General features: G+C 41.4%; 1 protein-coding gene across 1 annotated transcript in view; it reads right to left on the bottom strand.

Annotated features, from left to right (window-relative positions):
• DGKQ (diacylglycerol kinase theta) overlaps nt 1-18072 on the bottom strand; it is a gene marked incomplete at its 5' end in the record, with an annotated part of 67107 nt that overhangs the window by 26735 nt on the left and 22300 nt on the right. The window contains 3 exons of the mRNA XM_010175680.2: nt 3909-3999; nt 4732-4955; nt 6470-6570. Coding sequence (XP_010173982.1) covers nt 3909-3999; nt 4732-4955; nt 6470-6570 — 416 coding nt within the window. The remainder of the gene's footprint in view (nt 1-3908; nt 4000-4731; nt 4956-6469; nt 6571-18072) is intronic.

The following is an 18072-nucleotide window of genomic DNA, read 5'->3' as shown; positions in this document are numbered from 1 at the left end:
TAGTGCTCTGTCACCCACACAGTAAATAAATTTTTCCTCATCTTCAGATAGAACTTCCTGCGTTCCAGTTTGTGCCCATTGCCCCTTGTCCTGTTGCTGAGCACCACTAAAAAGAGTCTGGGTCCATCCTCTTGACACCCACCTTTTGGATATTTTTAAGCATAAGATCCCCTCTCAGTCTTCTCTTCTCCAGGCTAAACAGACCCTGGTCTCTTGGTCTGTCCTTGTAAGAGAGATGCTCCAGTCCCCAAAACATCTTTTGTAGCCTCCGCTGGACTCTCTCCAGTACTTCCTGGTCTTTCTTGAACTGGGAAGCCCAGAGCTGGACACAATACTCCAGATGTGGCCTCACTAGGGCAGAGCAGAGAGGGAAGATAACTTCCTTCGACCTGCTGGTCACACTTTTCTTAATGCACCCCAGCATAATATTGGCCTTCTTGGCCACAAGGGCTCATTGTTGTCCGCCAGTACTCCCAAGTCCTTCTCTGCAGAGTTGCTTTCCAGCAGGCCAGCCCCCAACCTGTACTGGTGCATGCAGTTATTCCTTTCAAGGTACAGGACTCCACACTTCCTTGAACTTCATTAGGTTCTTCTCCACCCAACTCTCCAGCCTGTCCAGGTCTCACTGAATGGCACCACACCCTTCTGGGCCGCCAGCCACTCCTCCCACTTTAGTGTCATCAGCAAACTTGCTGAGGGTGCGCTCTGTCCCTTCACCAGGTCATTGATTAATGTGTTAAACAAGACTGGACCCAGTACTGATCCCTGGGGGACACCGCTAGCGTCAGGCTTCCAGCCAGCCTCTGCACCACTGATCACATCCCTCTGAGCTCTGCCAGTCAGACAGTTCTCAACCCACGGCACTGTCCACTCATCCAACCCACACTTCCTGAGCTTACTTATGAGGATGTAATGGGAAACAGTGTCAAAAGCCTTGCTGAAGTCAAGGTAGACAACATCCCCTGTGCTCCCCTTATCTACTCAGCCAGTCATGCCACAATAGAAGGCTATCAGATTGGTCAAGATTTGACAGTTGGTTTTTTTCAGATGAGACCAGACTTCAGACAAGATTTTTCAAGTTTTGTTAAGAAGTCCACAGCACTTGAGGAAAAAGACTGAAATAAAATCCTAGGACCATTCTATGGTGCAAAATGAGCTGCATGCACTACACAGCTGTGTATAGCTAGACAGATCTACAATTATCACCTACTGCAGATAGCTATACACATGTACGTTCCTGTGTATCTTGTAAACAACCACAGAAGGCAGTGGTTGCCCTCTGTGAGTGTGGCTGTTCCCTTTGCTGGTGTGCTGACAAGCCCCACCTGCTGAATGGAATGCACATGCTGTAGCTTCATTCCTCCACACCTGCGTGTCTGAATGAGACTGCCAGTGCCTTGGCACTCTTGAAAATTCTGCTAATTTGTTTCCTACAATTCATGTTGTCTTGGCACCAACTGTAAGAGAGACAGGCGGACTGAAAAGAGATCATCTTCCAAGGAAAACATGGGCACCTACAAGATTACAAGATGCATCTAATAATTTCCAATGATGTAGAAAGGAATGTAGATGGTAAAGAATGTGGCTGCCATCCTGAGTCCTTCCTTGTAGCCCTTAAGGACTACAGAGACGCTGTTCACCACTGCACGGAGAAAATTTGTGTGGCCAAAGCGTGATTAGAGTTCAAGCTGGCCAGCACTGTGAAGGACAACAAAAAAGCCTTTTAAAATACGTTAACAGCAAAAGAAGGATCAGACATAACATTGGTCCATTGCTTGATGAGGTTGGTCACTTCACAAATAGAGGTATAAATAAAGTGGAGACATTTAACGCCTACTTCACCTCTGTCTTCAACACCAACAATGGGCCCCAGGATGCCCAGAGCCCTGTGTTGGAAGACTGACTGGGGAGAAGATAAACTCCCAGCCAACCCTGAACTTGTTCGAGACTTGCTGCTCCAGCTGGATGCACGTAAGTCTATGGGCCTGATGGGATTGATCCCAGGGTACTGAAAGAGCTGGTTGATGTCATCATGGGACCTCTCCATTATTTTCCAATGGTCTTGGTAGCCTGGAGAGGTTCCAGCTGACTGGAAGCTCACCAATGTCCCAATTTTCAAGAAGGCTAAGAAGGAAGACCCTGGTCATTACAGGCCTGTCAGTCTCACTTCAGTGCCTGGTAAAATTATGGAGAAGGTTATTCTGGGAGTTACTGAAAAACACCCGAGAGACAATGCAGTCATTGGTCATAGCCAGCACGGGTTCATGAGGGGAAAGTCCTGTTTAACCTACTTCAATTCCTTTTATGACAAGGTCACCCATCTAGTTGAAGAAGGGAAGCTAGTGGACATGGTGGTTCTGGATTTTAGCGAAGCTTTTGATATTGTCTCTCACAGTATCCTTCTGAATAAACTGTCCAGCACACAGCTAGACAAGTCCCTAATGCATTGGGTGAGCAATGGGCTGATGGGTCAGGTTCAAAGGGGGTAACATCAGGCTGGCAGCCTGTCACCAGTGGGGTTCCCCAGGGCTTGATTTTAGGGCCAGTGCTCTTTAATGTTTTTATAAATTATCTGGACAGAGGAATCAAATGCACGTTAAGTAAGTTTGCTGATGATACTAAACTAGGAGAAGCTGTGGATTCCCTGGAGGGCAGGGAGGCCTTACAGAGAGTTCTGGATAAGCAAGAGAGCTGGGCAATCACCAACTGTATGAAATCTAACAAGAGCAAGTGGCAGGTTCTCCTGGGATGGAGAATACATAAATCCTGAGATGGATATCCGTACAAACTGGGGGGATGAGAGGCTGGAGAGCAGCATTACGGAAAGAAATCTGGAGGCTTGGGTTGATGGCAAGTTGAATATAAGTCAACAGTGTGCCTTGGCAGCCAAAAGAGCCAAGCATGTCCTGGAGTGCATCAAGCATGGCACAGCTGGCCAGCTGAGAGGTGACTGTCCCACTCTACAATGCACTGGTGCAGCTCCACCTCGAGTTCTGTGTGCAGTTTTGGGTGCCTTAATACACAAAGGACATCAAACTATCAGAGTGTGTCCAGAGGAGGGCCACCAAGATGGTGAAAGACCTCAAGGGCAAGACTTACAAGGAGTGGCTGAGGTCACTTGGTTTGTTCAGCTTGGAGAAGAGAAAGCTGAGGGGTGACCTCATCACAGTCTACAACTTCCTCAGGCAATGGAAGGAGAGGCACTGATCTCCTCTATCCAGTGACCAGCGATAGGACATGAATGAATGGAATGAAGCTGTATCAGAGGAAGTTCAGACTGGACATTAAGAAAAGGTTCTTTACTGAGAGGGTAGTTGGTCACTGGAACTAGCTCCTCAGCAAAGTGGTCATGGCACCAAGTGTCAGAGTTCAAGGAGCAGCTGGATGATGCTCTTAGTCATACGGTTCAGTTTTACGTAGTCCTGTGAGGAGCAGAGAGTTGGAGTTGATGCTCCTCATTGGTCCCTTCCAACTTGAGATATTCTATGATTCTATTATTTCCTTTGCAGAGCAGCACAAAATAGGAGACAAGCATGATCATCCTAACAGTGATTGCCAGTTTCCCAACAAGTTAAGATTAGCAGTGTAGTTACATACAAGTGTATTTCAAGCATCTCAAGACATAAACAACCAGAAAAAATATACTGCATGTGAAGAATCATTTGGCTTATACAAATAAATTTGCTTGACCCAGAAAGACTGATGGTGACTTCCAGTACAGAGCAACCAGGTCTACTGCCAAGACTGCAGAAAGTTCTGAGCATCATATCAGTCACAAGAAATTATCAAACATTAACAACATTAACCACAAACGGACTGATTACAGTTTTTCTAAAGAAAAACACATACACACCTCACTTCAGGGTCACTTAGGTGGTATATGGGCATACTTAAGATCTTTCATTTACCTGCCTTCCAAGTAATGGTAGCACTTCTTTGATCACAGTCTGAGTAGTGCTATCCTTATTTACTCGTAGAGAAACATAGGCCATTCCCACCCTAAAGAGAAAAGAAATACTAATTAGGATAATCATTTGATCTATCCTTTGTGTACCTCTTTTGCCTAAGTGGCAAATTTTCTATGGGGATAGGCAGAAATTTGTATCAGTTGAAGAAAGTTGTTCACTGAGGGTCACGGCAGATGTGGTATTAGCCCCACAGACAAAGACTTTCATCTCAAGGAACCAATTGTTACAATTGTAGAACTGTAAATTAGTTTCTTCCTATACACAGAATTGCCTGCAAGTCTTTAATAAAATTTATCAACGCAGTTGCATTAGTAAAATGAACAAATGTTTAAATTTTATCCCATTGCTCTTAAGAAATTAATAGGTCACTCTGCAGTCTTGTTTCCACTGCTAAATATGCTTAATATGTATACTGTCTCAGTGGAAAATGGAACAAATATTTTTTTTTATTTTTTCCTCCTATCCTCACATCAGAAGTTACACTGAATTCTTCCTACTTCATACTTCTTCCAAAAAAACCACTGAGCTTTCAAGTGGCATGTATGTCATCATTTGTTTACAGATGCACTTAATGTAAAGTTGCATCTTCTTGGCCAAACACACAGTAATAGAACTGCACAAATTGCACAGTATGTTCTGTGCATGTAAAGACACCCACAAGCACGTTTCCAGGCACAGAACTGAATAATATCTGTATCATTAAGTCAGAAAAATAAACGATAAACGATAAAAATAAACTGTGATAAAGGAGGAAAACACTCACTTCAGCCAGGCAGGATAAATTCTGATCACTTCCTCATCCTTTGGTTTGGCTCTGATGATCCAAGCTTCTGGAACAGATTCTCGGAATACCGAGCCTAAGTTGCTGTCCTCTGCAGCATTGTTCCTGTTGATAACATCATCAGACAGCAGTGCCTGCTGTGTAAAGGTCTGAAGTTCATACTCTTGCTGGTCATCATTTATGTAGTATGCCCTCAAAGCAGCCTCCTACAACACAGCAAGGCAAATTAAAATTTTCTTGACAAGACACTTAATACCTGTATAGCCACAGACATTTATAAATACCTTACTTATGGAACCAGCCTTTAACACAGGTATTAAGTGCAGAACAGTGAATAAACAGCAATTGGAACTAAAAAAAAAAAAAAAAAAATAAAAAAAAAAAAATAAAAAAAAAGAGTGCCGTTTTGAAAACAGATTTTAGTGGAAGATACAAAAAGAAAACTTGGAAATCAATGGATTCAAACACAGCTTACAGTATTTTTGTCAAGTGATAGTAATTTTAACTCCATAGATCAAATGTAAAAATTAGGCACCAATAAAGCTACACTCACTGCATGCAAAATTTACTTCACAAGGAAAAAGACAAATTACACTTGATTGTGCCCAACTCCACATATTCAATCTTCTTGCACTAAGGGGATGGTGACAATTATTGAACTTCTCAGCCACAAGGCTGCCCTGAACCCCCACACCTGTGAAGAGGAAAGGCAAGGGCTGTCCTTGGAAGATGCAAGCAGTCACAGGAGTTTTACATCCATCACTGACCCATGCCTGCCACACCTCTGCTAACACAGATGCTGCAGTGAATAGAGAGTCCAATAAGTCACCTATGAGAACTGGTATTATAAGCAGCACCTGATAAAATGTGCCTGAAAAGCACTCCTAAATAAAAGTGTTTTCAGCACTGCACACAATTTTCCTTTAAGATCTCTTACATGCAGAACAATACAAACAGTTTTCAAAACTCCTGTTCATTTTGAGAACAATATAAAGATAAAAATCTTAATGAGCTGTATGTTTATATTGTCAAAATTCTGATGTAGTAAGTTCTCCAGACCCCTGTGCCAAGTCCTTTATGACTTTGAGTTCTTCCCATGCTCAATTCTACTGTGTACCACCCCATACCCCCTCTGGGCTTCATTTCTGGATAGCATGGGGTCTCTGCACAGCCCAGTAAATTAAGATCTGTACAGAACATTTGATTTAGTACTGAGTCATGTTTCCACCCCACATGCTGCACTGGAAAAGCCAGGGAGTGGCCACTATGTGACTGATTACTCATTACTTTCATAGCCAAGGAGTACAGGTTAGCTATGGCATGCTTCAGTCTTCAACGCTGGTTAACTGAAGTGCAACAGGAGTGGCTGTCCAGGATAAACATCAAACCACTAAATACGACACAAAAGCAAGATCTAAGGAGCTGATTATCCAGTAGTGCTCACATCAGTAAAACTAGACTTCAGTGTCAAAACAGGGAAGGATATGTGATATGCTGTTGTCTCCATTATGCTACAGATATGTAGGTCACCACTTCTTCAGATGCTATAAAATAAGAGCACTATATGTAGAGGTCAAATTACACTGTAATATTATAGCCCATTTACAAATTTAGTTGTTGTGGAGTTATGTTTGTAAAACTGATGGCTTTTGACTATCGCACTACAAAATCATATGCCCCTTAATCACACTGGAATATTGACTTTTACTAAGTATCTTACCACAACTTCTTCATTTTTTGCAATCCGTGGAACTGAAATCAGTCGAAATTGATTGCGTTTCACTGCATCATTCCCATCAAATATCTTTAATGTCTGTTTACCTGAATGAAAACAATTACTGTATTTCAATAACACACCCCTCAAATCATAAAGCTATCTGAATAATGAAAGAGTAAACCCTTAGAAGTTAGAAGATTTATAAATCCCTTAGTTGCTTCATTTACATCTGTGAACTACTTAGTTATAAAACTTAACAAGATCCTTAGGCAGCAGAAGATTTAGAAATTGCTCAGCTATTATAACAGCCCTGGAGTGAAATTACATCCATCCTCTTAGATTGCTAACAACCCTGGAGTGAATGTTTATCACCTAGTTGTTTTGCATGTATCTGCTTGCCTAAATCATTCAGTTGTGTAAACTTACACCTGTCCTTCTCAGCCCCCCTGAGAATTTGATAACCCTAAGACCTTTGTGGATGTTTTCACATAAAACTGGCAGAAGTGCCTAGGCCTGAGGAAGGAGATATAGATAAAGGTTAATGACTGAACATTCTTCAAGGAATATTGTCACAAGTGTATGAAAGAGACACCACTGTTCAAGGTCAAAAAGGAAATCAACCACTGGACACCATGATAAAGCCTACTGAAGACCACCGACTCATTTTACTGTGCGAGCGTGAAGGACATTTACATACGCTAGATAGTTACGGGAAACGTTTTGGATATGTAGATAGTTTCTCAGAAGATCAATGAATATGCATGTATTAGGTCAATATAACGTGTGCTGAGACAAAGACACATACACACACCTTGGGGGAGTGATATACATGTGTGTCCAGCACTGCAACAAAGAACACCTGCTTTCTAAAACTCCAAAATGAGTCTTATAGAGCTTCTTCCAACTGGCTTTCTCGGTATCAATAGGAAACATATAATGGAATTATTACAAACCTGCTTTTAACCCACTGAGCTGTTTCTCCATCACAAGCTTTGAGGCTGATTCTTTTACTTTTTGTTTTATAACTGTTCATTTAAAATAAGGCTACATTCATGGAGGAAAGTGGGAAAAGTATTTCAAGTAATCATAGTTTTATCCTGGCTTTTGATACAACTGTTTATATAAAATTATACTGCTTATGTTATCACTTCTTTTTGCACATTCATCTCTGAAAGGGTGAAGAGTTCAGGATTTCAGGTTCACCTATCCCAAAGACGATCAGTCTGGTACAATCCACTGTATGACGAAGTTTCTCTCTTATTTCAGCAACTATTTTAAGAGCAATAGCAAGTATAACCAAATTCTCATAAAACATGCAGTTTTCGAGAGTTTTTAAGAATAAATGCATGTTAGCAGTCCAATATGTGTGTCCTTACCACCTATGGAAAGGAATCAAATTAATTGATCTAGATCAAAAAGGAGATTCCAACAAGACAGACTTTCTGTCCTCTCCAGATCATATCTTTAAGAAGAGACCTGATGAGCTGTTCAGTTTTGCAGGTTCTCTAATGTACTCCCCAGAGAGCCCGTGCTTTACAACAGACACGTCTATTCTTCATGGACAGAATTTGCCCTTTTTATTGCAGTACTGGACTGAACTGTTAACTAAAGTAACTGTTTGTATAGCACAATGTTACAGACTCTGATCTCATAACTAATCTGTATGCCTGCATTCATCATAAAGTAATAAAATCACTCGAAGCTACTACTTCCAGACTTGAATTGTTAGAATGATTAACTGAAAGCCACGTATACCACCTGTAATGTTGACACAACTGGTTAATCATGGAGTCTGTTCATACACATTGTAAAGGAGAGATATATCACATGCTGGAGTCTACTTCCATCTTTCTCTTACCACTTAGAAATACTTTGTACTACAGCAGAAAGTACCGAAAGCCTTTTGCTCTCAGATAGTGGCATTTTAGGTTCAAAGAACCACATTATTTGTCATAGAAGAATTAAAAAGGAGAACTGGAACTGGAGGAGCAAAAAACCAAACCAGCTCTAACTGGTGGCTGAAAAAAGCAAGCTAGAATCCCAGGCAGAAATGTGCATCATTGGCTAGCAAAATGCTGCAGTGACAGGTTATGAGGACAGACTGCAGCAAGTAACTGCTTTGCAAGGACACTTCAGTGATGCTCTGCTAGCCTTTTAGAGCCACCTGAAACTCAGCTGCTGAAAAGCAGCTTGGCAGAGACACCCTGAGGGTCCTGGTGGACACCAAGTTGACCATAAGGCAGCACATGCCTTTACAGCAAAGATGGACAACAGCATCCTGTCTGCATTAGTAACAGCATTGCCAGCAGGTTTACAGAGGATTATTTCCCTCTACTTAACCTTGCTGAGACCTCATCAGGAGAGCTGTGCCCAGCTCAGCGCTGGGCTCTTCAATACAAGAAAGACATGGATGTACTGGAGCGAATGCAGGGAGTGCCCATGAAGATGACGATGGAACTGGAGCATCCCTCATATGAGAAGAGGCTCAAGAGATCTGAGAGTGTTTGTGATGGAGAATGAAGGATTGGGAGGGATGGGTCTTATCCATGTATAAGCATTAATAAGCAATTAATGGGAGGATGTAAAAGTGAACAGACAAGAAGGAATGGGAACAAACTGAAACACAAGAAATTAGATTTAAATCTAACAGAAAACCTTTTTTACTGTGAGACTGGAACAGGTTGTCCAAGGAGGGTTGTGAAGTCTCCATCAGAGATATTCAAAACCCAGCTGGACACAACCCTGAACAAACTGCTCTGATTGACCTTGCTTGAGCAGGGGGTTGGCCTAGACAATCTCCATACTGCCTCCAACCTCAGCCATGCTGTGACTCTGTGAAGAGAAGTGTCTGCAAGGGATGCTTGTACAGAGAAAGACAGAGAGAGACAAACAGAATAAATCAGATCATAGAACAGTTTTGGTTAGAAAGGACCTTCAAAGATCATCTAGTCTAAACACCCTGCCATGGAAATGGACATCTTTCACTAAACCAGGTTGCTCAAAGCCCTGTGAAACCTGATGTTGAATGTTTCCAAGAATGGGGCATCCACAACTTCTCTGGGCAACCTGGGCCAGTGTCTCAGCACTCTCATTGTAAAAAATTTCTTCTTATGTCTAATCTAAGTATACCATCTTTTGCTTTAAAATGGTTGCCCCTTGTCCTGTCACTACAGGCCCTGCTAAAAAGTCTCTTTACATCTTTTTTATAAGCCCCCTTTAAGTGTTGAAAGGCCACAGTAAGGTCTCCCCAGAGCCTTCTCTTCTCCGAACAACTCTGAACAACCCCAACTGCCTCAGCCTTTCTTCACAGGAGAGGTGTTCCATCCCTCTGATTATTTTTGTGGCCTCCTCTGGAGCCACTCCAACAGGTCCATGTCTTTCCTGTGCTGAGGGCTCCAGAACTAGATGCAGTACTGCAGGTGCAGTCTCACAGGACTGGAGTAAAGGGGCAGAATCACCTGCTGACCACCCTTCTTCTGGTGCAGCCCAAGACATGGTTGGCTTTCTGGGCTGTGAGTGCACATTGCCGGCTCGTGTCCAGCTTTTCATCCACCAGTACTCTCAAGTCCTTCTCTGCAGGGCTGCTCTCAATCCCTTCAGCTCCCAGCCTTTACTGATATTGTGGACTACCCTGACCCAGGTGCAGGACCTTGCACTTGGACTTGTTGAACTTCATGAGGTTTTTATGGACACTTGAGGGTCACCACTGGTTAATGGTTTCCACTTGGACATTGATTTGAAAGCGCAAAAGGTTTAAGCAAGAAGCAAGAGAATTAAAATCCTAAATGAAAGTCAAATTGAAGAAGTAAAAATTGCTGCCTTTCTAAGTAGTATCTACAACATGACAGATCTTTGGGCTTCTGGCTTTACTTCTAGCTCCTGTCAAGAAGAATGAACTTTGGAAGTACAGCTCTAATTTCTTCTTTCCTATATGACTATTCCTCAGGTACTCTTTTGTGAGTAGTTAGCTGAAACCTTTTATAACGTCTGTTTAAGAAAAATAATCACACAATTTTCACGTGCGATGTACACTCTTTACAGCACTGAAGAGTAAATTATTCTATTGGAAAAGCGAGCTTGGGATATTTGATATGATATATCAGGACTTTTCAAGTATTTTTAATATGAAAAATAGTATTACCAGGTGGCTTTGGCTTTTCAGTTTTCCAATTATCAACTTAGTGTTTGTGTCTTTTGCCAATTTTTTTTTTTCCAGTCACAATATAAGGAACACTTAAATATCACCAGCTCTCATTTCTAAAATAGCCTTGAAACTCTATTGCCATTGCATTGAGATTACAGAACATGTCAGAAAGTGATCCACTCCTTTTAAACCTGCTGGGTTAATGTCAGAAAAAGTGAAATTCTTTCAGAAACAGATTTCTGTCAGAGTGATCTCTGTGGCAACTTTAGCATAGACAAATTTTAACCAAAAGACACACCGTGTACTGAGTGACCTTTAGGGCTAACACAACTTGATAAAACACAGTAAACACTGGTGACTGACAGCACAGGCAATGCTCCAAGTATGAACTTTCATAACATTAATAAAATCTCTACTGTTTTCTCTAGCAATCCAGAGGGTAGACAACCACCTGAGAATAAAAACATTCATCTAAGTTTTAGTACTTGTTTTCATTCAAACTGCCTTTGTAGTCTGCTCTTGTTAGATACTAGCTGGCCTGAGAGAACCTCTAGCAATTTTAACTGGAGATTTTTTTTATGAGCTCTCCATTTCTTACAACCATCCAAATGCTGCAAAAAGTTGACTTGACTCTTAAAATAAACTGGTTTGCAAGGAGGAGTTTAGATCTACAGACCAGTAATAATGTCCTAAGCTCAAGTATGTTCCTTAGCTAAAGACACAGTATGCTCAGACCTGCTTTTCTTAAGGTAGTCTGGTTATCCATTATACATACAAAACAAGCTCAATTTATCACTGAAAATTCACTTTTAATTTTGTCACTGTCCTCCTCACAGGGCTCACTTTAACTGCAACCTGATGAAAGATGGCTTTCTTGCACATGAGCTTCTGAGGACACATTAACAAGAGAACAAAGAAGTACTTATTTGACCACATCTAGCCATCCAGAAAAACGTTTCCCAACTAATTCAAGTGTGCATCCGCAACACAAAAGTTGAGGCGCGTCTTATGCCAGTCTGGTTCATCTAACTAGCCTTGGAAAGAAGCTCAACTATAATCACTTTTAAAGTTAGATAAAGCTCTTTCTCCCTCCTGTTCCCATTTTTAAATACTAAAAAATCATCCAATTAGAGAAGTGAAGTCTACCTACCACTACTTAGTATTAAAAAAAAAATATCGCCAATATGCCACAGATGCACATAACAAATTTTGGTATTTATAGGAGCTACTGCCTGTTTTATAATATTAACGCTTCACTGCCAAACATCTTTTATATTTTCCTGTTGGATCAGACTACACAGCAGCAAGACTTTCTCCTAAAAAACACATTACTTTTTTTCTTACCACGGGATACTGAGTTGAAAAAAAGGTGTTCTTCGTGCTTACGCTTTTCAAGGGGAGAACAACTACAAAAAAGTCAACTCCAGACATAATTTCCCAAATTATGGAATTTTATTTCAGAGGCTAAGGTACCAATTTTTCCTGGGAAAAGGATAAACAGCACCTGATGAGTCCAAAGTTCATGTCCTTTGACTTCCAAATCCCTACGGACAGGACACAGCTTCTGAAAAGACTTATGTGCAGCTTGTGGCAGGGATAGGAACATGATGTAGTCCTGAATGTTTCTGCCACTGAAGAAAGCCAGAGGCCTACACTAAACCCTTAAAAGACTAAATTCTAGCAACACTGCTTACCAAGAACCATCATTCCCAACAAAAGTTGTGCTACCCACACACTTTCTGCTGTCCTTCTCTAGTCACTGCTACTTAAAATTACAATAGTGCAGACTGGCAAATGTTGGTTTATTTTAGTATTACAATTAACAACCTACAAGGCAGCAATAAAGCAGGTAAGAATTGTGTATTTTTTCTTTTCTGGTCTTGAAGAGAGTCTTTCAGAATCCCAGATTCTTCCTTTCTCCAGCTATTCCTCTTCCAGGAAAGCCATTTGCATGTGTGTCACTTCTCTGAACTGAGAGCAGCTGAAATCCCTCTAGTTCCAAGACAGTTCTGAAGCAGAAAGCTGCCTTAATAGCCATCCTCTTGTACTGGTAACCATCTCTTCAGCTTTCTCCTCCAGGGTGGTTTTTAGAACTTCTCCAAGTATCTTCTGTATATATCACCATCTGATCTGGTTTCACCTGCTTCTCTCTCCACCTTTAGGACTCCAAATCCGTTTAAATCGTTTCAGAGGAATATCTGACATGCTTAGTTATCTGCAAGCGGTCTTAGCAGAGTACAATGAGTGTCTTCAGAGCAGAAAATCCCTCAAATCCACACAAGATATGTAGATGTGGTGCTTAGGAACATGGTTTAGTAGTGGCAGTGTTAGGTTTCCAGTTGGACTTGATGATCTTAAAGGTCTTTTCCAACCTAAATGATTCTGTGATTCTATGCTGTCTTTGCTTCTTCCCAAAACTAGTTTCTTCCTGCTTGCAGAATCAGACTGAAGGCCTCCTCTGCCTGTCAGCAGGTTTGGGACAAGACATAAGCAAGCACTAAGCCAATGACAAGGGTCTATCTAATACAGGAACATTTTATCTCCCTTACTCAGCAGATGAGCAGCTACCTGAGCAAAGCACTGCCTGGCAAAAGAGGGGTCATGGACGGACATGCTGTGAAAAGTTTGTTTGCTGACAGCACTGCACCCCTCATTTCTCTCCTCAGTCAGATTCCTCTAAAACTGTCTTCAGACAGGGTCTTCTTGATGGCTGAATTTTGTCCAGTAAAAGATGGGCTCATGCTGAAGCAGAGAGTACACATGCAGTCACTTAGTGCTCAAAGACAATCACAGGGCAGAGACTTCCAAGTCAGGGCCATGCCCTTTGCTCTTCACACGTCCCTGTCCGACAACACATTTGCACACACACATGGCCATAACACCTCCTGAAACGTGTCCATACACTGCGCTGCTATGGAGAAACTGTACCTGAGTATCATCACTAGCAGGATGTTAAAGCAAAGAGAATGCATAATCACAGAAATAAAGCAAAGATCTCCATGTCATTCTTAAGTATCTACGGTTCAAATTTTAATCTGATAAGCCTTCTCATAAGGACTGCTAAGGCAGGGAATAAACTAACACCAGGTAATAACATCTGTGAATATTTCTCCATAAAATTCTGGCAATTATGATACAGAACTACAGGAAAATTTTTTCTAATCTTTCTTCTTGAAGAGATTTTCCATAAAATCTCTACATTTTCAGGAAGTAGTTAAGAAGAGGTGCTTGCCTTCCCTGAAATAGACATCTAGAGCAGCCAGCATTTTGACTACCAACTGCAATGACACATGGAGAATGAGGAGAGAAGGGATTCAGGAAACAAGAGAGGGACAGGCAGACTGAAAGAGAACAAAGCCAGAGGGGCAGCAACACTGGGGAGCAAACACTGTGCGTAGGGAAGAAGGGGAACTGGGAGAGACAAGTTGGGTAAAAGCACAAAACACGATTTAGTGAGAAGTGAGAACAGTGGGCAACCTGAAGTGTCTGAAAAGGCAGATGAAGGGGGTTGAGGGAAGGAGAGGAAAGGAAGATACGCACAATGGGGAAAGTGAAGCAAAAGAAATGTGCGATTTTTCAGAACATCCATTTTTCTTTTCCCACTAGTTACAGGCAATTCAGCCAAGAAAAAGAAATATACAGCCTCTTCCAGCACTTAAGCCACTAGTTTATTCAGCACAGTTGAGTACAATCCTCTTTTTCAAAATATCTTCAAATGCCGGTGAAGCAAACTGTCTTGGGGGAAAAAAGCCCCCACTTTCAGCATGACACCAGGTACAGCAATTCAACTCGTAAATCAGTAGCTCTTGAAGTAACACTGAACAGTGAGGAAAGAAGTTGAGGACGTGGAGAAGCAACATCCCTCAACCACTATCTATGATGGACAAGCTTTAAAATAAATAAAAGCTGCCTAGGCCTCACTATACACTAGTCAACTATCCTCAGCTTTTATTGATTCCTGGTAAGCAATTAGGGTGGAATCTAATATCTTTTCATGTTCCTAGACCCCTGAAGATTGACACACAGGTAAAAGCTCTTAATAACTCATTTTTTATTTCAGAAATTACTAAAATAGCTCCTCTGGGATTAATTTGTTGCATATATACAACAAAATAACTTCCCTGGTGTCCTCTACTAAGTCTTCATATTACTATGAAATAATAAGAATGATTTTCAAAAGTTTGACTTCTTGAGCTTGACAGATTACATCTGTGGTGGCATCTTAGCCAAGACCAAGGAATTCTGTCTCCAGGAGAACAAGAATAATCTGTGCTGGTTGAAACCTAGTTCAACATTGCACCTCCGAAAGGACAGACAATGCACACCTCTGAGAGGCACCCCTAAGGAGCACTTTTAATCCCCTTCTTTACCTCCACCTCCAGCTATCTGAGGTCTGTCAATACAAGGAGTTCTATCAGTTATATATCCCCAGAATTACTAAGAATTATTTTAGTATGAAAACAGACTTTGGGGCTCAACTCTTTACCCAGGCAATATAAATAACTACATTACTGAGAGCATCCACATGATGTTTATCCTACTATCCCTGTAATATTCAGTTCTCTTCAAGTTAATTGTTCACTGTGTAGACAAGTCCTTAGAACCTGGCTTATGTTCTCTGGCACAAGGATTTATAGGCCTTTTCCAAACCTGCTCTGTAAGTCTGTTGAATCTATAATCTCAGAAAGCACAGGGTTATTTTATGGTCATTTCATGCTTTTGGCTTCAGTATCTTGGTATGCTAAGTTTCATGGTTGACAATATATTTAAGCTCCCAAAATCAAATTTAAATCTTCTAACTTTACATGCCATTCAGTAAGCCTACTACAATAGTAAGGAAACAAAAGGTAATGCAGACTACTAATTCAAATTTTCTTCCAGTATTAATCTACAGCACCTGCATACTTTCCTATAGGCTTCTTTCCTATGGAAAACCATGTCTTTACAAGTCAATATTATCCAGTTTGTTCTGACTCGTTTTCACTATTTTTAAAACTATGCACCCATAAAATGTGGACAGCTAGAATTAAAATAAACTTACAATATTCTGGAATATAATTAAATTCAGACACTCCTGAGGGAGAGCACAGCAACATCCCAAAAGATGTGGCAGAGGTACTGAATCAACACACCTAAGCTGATGAGCAGGTCAGTGTTGAGCCATATCACACACATGGTATTATCTAGAGACAGGTCGAAGAGTTTGAGCACGCTACAACCGTGCCTCTGTCATGTTTAATGACACAGAACATGACTCCCCACACACAGAGAGGCACAAAAGTGCAACGGCTGGCAGGTGAACTCCCATAACTTTGTCAGAGAAGTTATCAGAGAAGCCATGCCCTGCCCTGACACAAGGGCATCAGCCCCATGGGCTGGGGGTGGCACCTACCAGGTGAGTCTGCAGGAAAACCTCTGTGTGTCACATCACGGACTGAAGTCAGTCAGGGTGTGGGGCTCTATGAGATGCATGGAAAGAGCATTCTGGAATTGGACAAGAGTTGTTAGGGGATATTTAGGGGAGGAACCAAAGGCAGGGGAAGGGAGGGATCAAGGTAGTTTGGGAAGGAACAAGTATGGGAAAATAGAGGGATAAGGAGATAAAAAAGCTGGTCACATGTAAAGAGGTTGCTGGTTGGTGTGCCTGCCTGGCCATGCCCTGCACCTGATGAGGGCAGTCTGTCCTTCTGTCTCATTAAATGGTATTTCTAAGTCATTCTGAGGGTGCAGTTTCCACTCTTCTGCATGCATCTGTGCATATGGGTTCCTGAGCGCAGCAACTGAAGCAGGACTGCAGGACACTATGACCTATGTGTCCATGATGCCAGCAACCAGAGTGATAGCTGCTGTGTGAATACCAGCAAACACCAGGCTGGACTGACTGGCATGCAAGGTAAGTGCCATGAGAGCCATGTGCACACGCATCTTTGAGTGAGGCACCTGGCAGAGATGACTACTGGAGGGACCAGGAGGTCCAGGACGACTGCTGGAGAGACCATGGGGGGTGGGGCTCTACCGAGAGACCTAGGAGGCGAGTGGGAGTTTGTGCATATATATATGTGCGTGCATATATGCACACAGCCACACCTGCATGTATATATACACATATACATGTATCAGAATACATATACACACACATTCCCACTAACAAACCTTCATCCTGCTCAGCCACAGAGGGGACAGGATGCTGCAGCAGCTGCACCTCTGCTGGGGTACCAGATTTGGAGACCTTTAACATCACTAAACTGAAGCTTTCATACATTTAGTATTTTTTTTTTGTGACTGCTTTGTTTTTTAAAAAACATTAGAATCACTCCCTGACTATTGAGTTTTCTAAATCATAGCAAAGTTAGTGGGCTCTACACTGACTTCTGTTGTGTGAAGATGTATTAAGAGGAAGCAATTTGTTTTAATGCTGCTCTTCTATTTAAAACACAAATAACAATTCTTTACATGAGTCTTGAAAAAGTACCATCTGCTGCTGCTTTCTCCAGCCCACAGACAGACACTGCATATGAAAAAAAGACATTAAAGTTTGTATCTTGCCCCTAATCTTCCTATCTTTATTCCTTCTTTTGGAAAGGCTGTCTAAAGCTGTACTCTCCTGGACTAGTACTGTCAACCAATCCAGCTGAAATATCTGGAGACATAATTTACTCTCTTTGACAATCAAGAGTAAGGGAAAATGCCTTAGCTGGTGAAGCACAAAAGTCTGACACTCAACCACTTACGTCACTTGAAAGACTGGAAAAAGTGAAAGTTTCTTAGATAAACTGCAGTTAATCAGAGCCTGGTCCCATAATAAGGAAGCATCGTGGTGGATCACAACTTACAATAACCGAGAGACATCAGCTTCAAATTTTAAGAAGTGATATAGGACCATGCTTGAGATCACTTCTATAATGGAGTTAATTATTTACTGAGCTGGATTTTTAAAAAATCCAAACAGCATTTGCAAAATTATCCTATTAATTTTGCAAGCACTTTAAGCTAAAAAAAACAAACCAAAACACACCACCAACAAAAAAACTGCAACCAAAAACCACCAAAAAAAAATCAAAGGGAAAAAAATCGTATTAATCATAACTATCAATTGGAAATTTTGGTTTTTACAACAATCCATGCAGCTACCTTAGGTAGAAAGTACCACGTTTTTCTTATTACTAGGATGGATATAAGGGGTGGGATGCCCCTTAAAGCCAAATTGTGGTTGGCTTTATCTTCTGAAAAGTAAAAGTTTTGCTAATATTAACCCCAGAAAACTCCACGCACGTAAGAACTTAACTGCATAAGAAGCAACCAGCCCAGCTCAACCCTGGTGCACAGGAACACATACATTTACTGCAACATGCCCAAGGAAAAAAACAAAAACAAACAAACAAGAATATTCACCTAGTGTTTTCAGTAAGATTTAGACCCAGCTTCTTGAAATAAAAACGCTTTCAAAAGACATGCTGTGTGA

This window comes from Antrostomus carolinensis, unplaced genomic scaffold (genome assembly GCF_000700745.2).
Source record: "Antrostomus carolinensis isolate BGI_N321 unplaced genomic scaffold, ASM70074v2 scaffold119, whole genome shotgun sequence".
NCBI classification, from domain to species: domain Eukaryota; kingdom Metazoa; phylum Chordata; class Aves; order Caprimulgiformes; family Caprimulgidae; genus Antrostomus; species Antrostomus carolinensis.
Note: the sequence above shows the minus strand (reverse complement) of the source record. Positions and strands in the feature narration are given on the sequence as shown.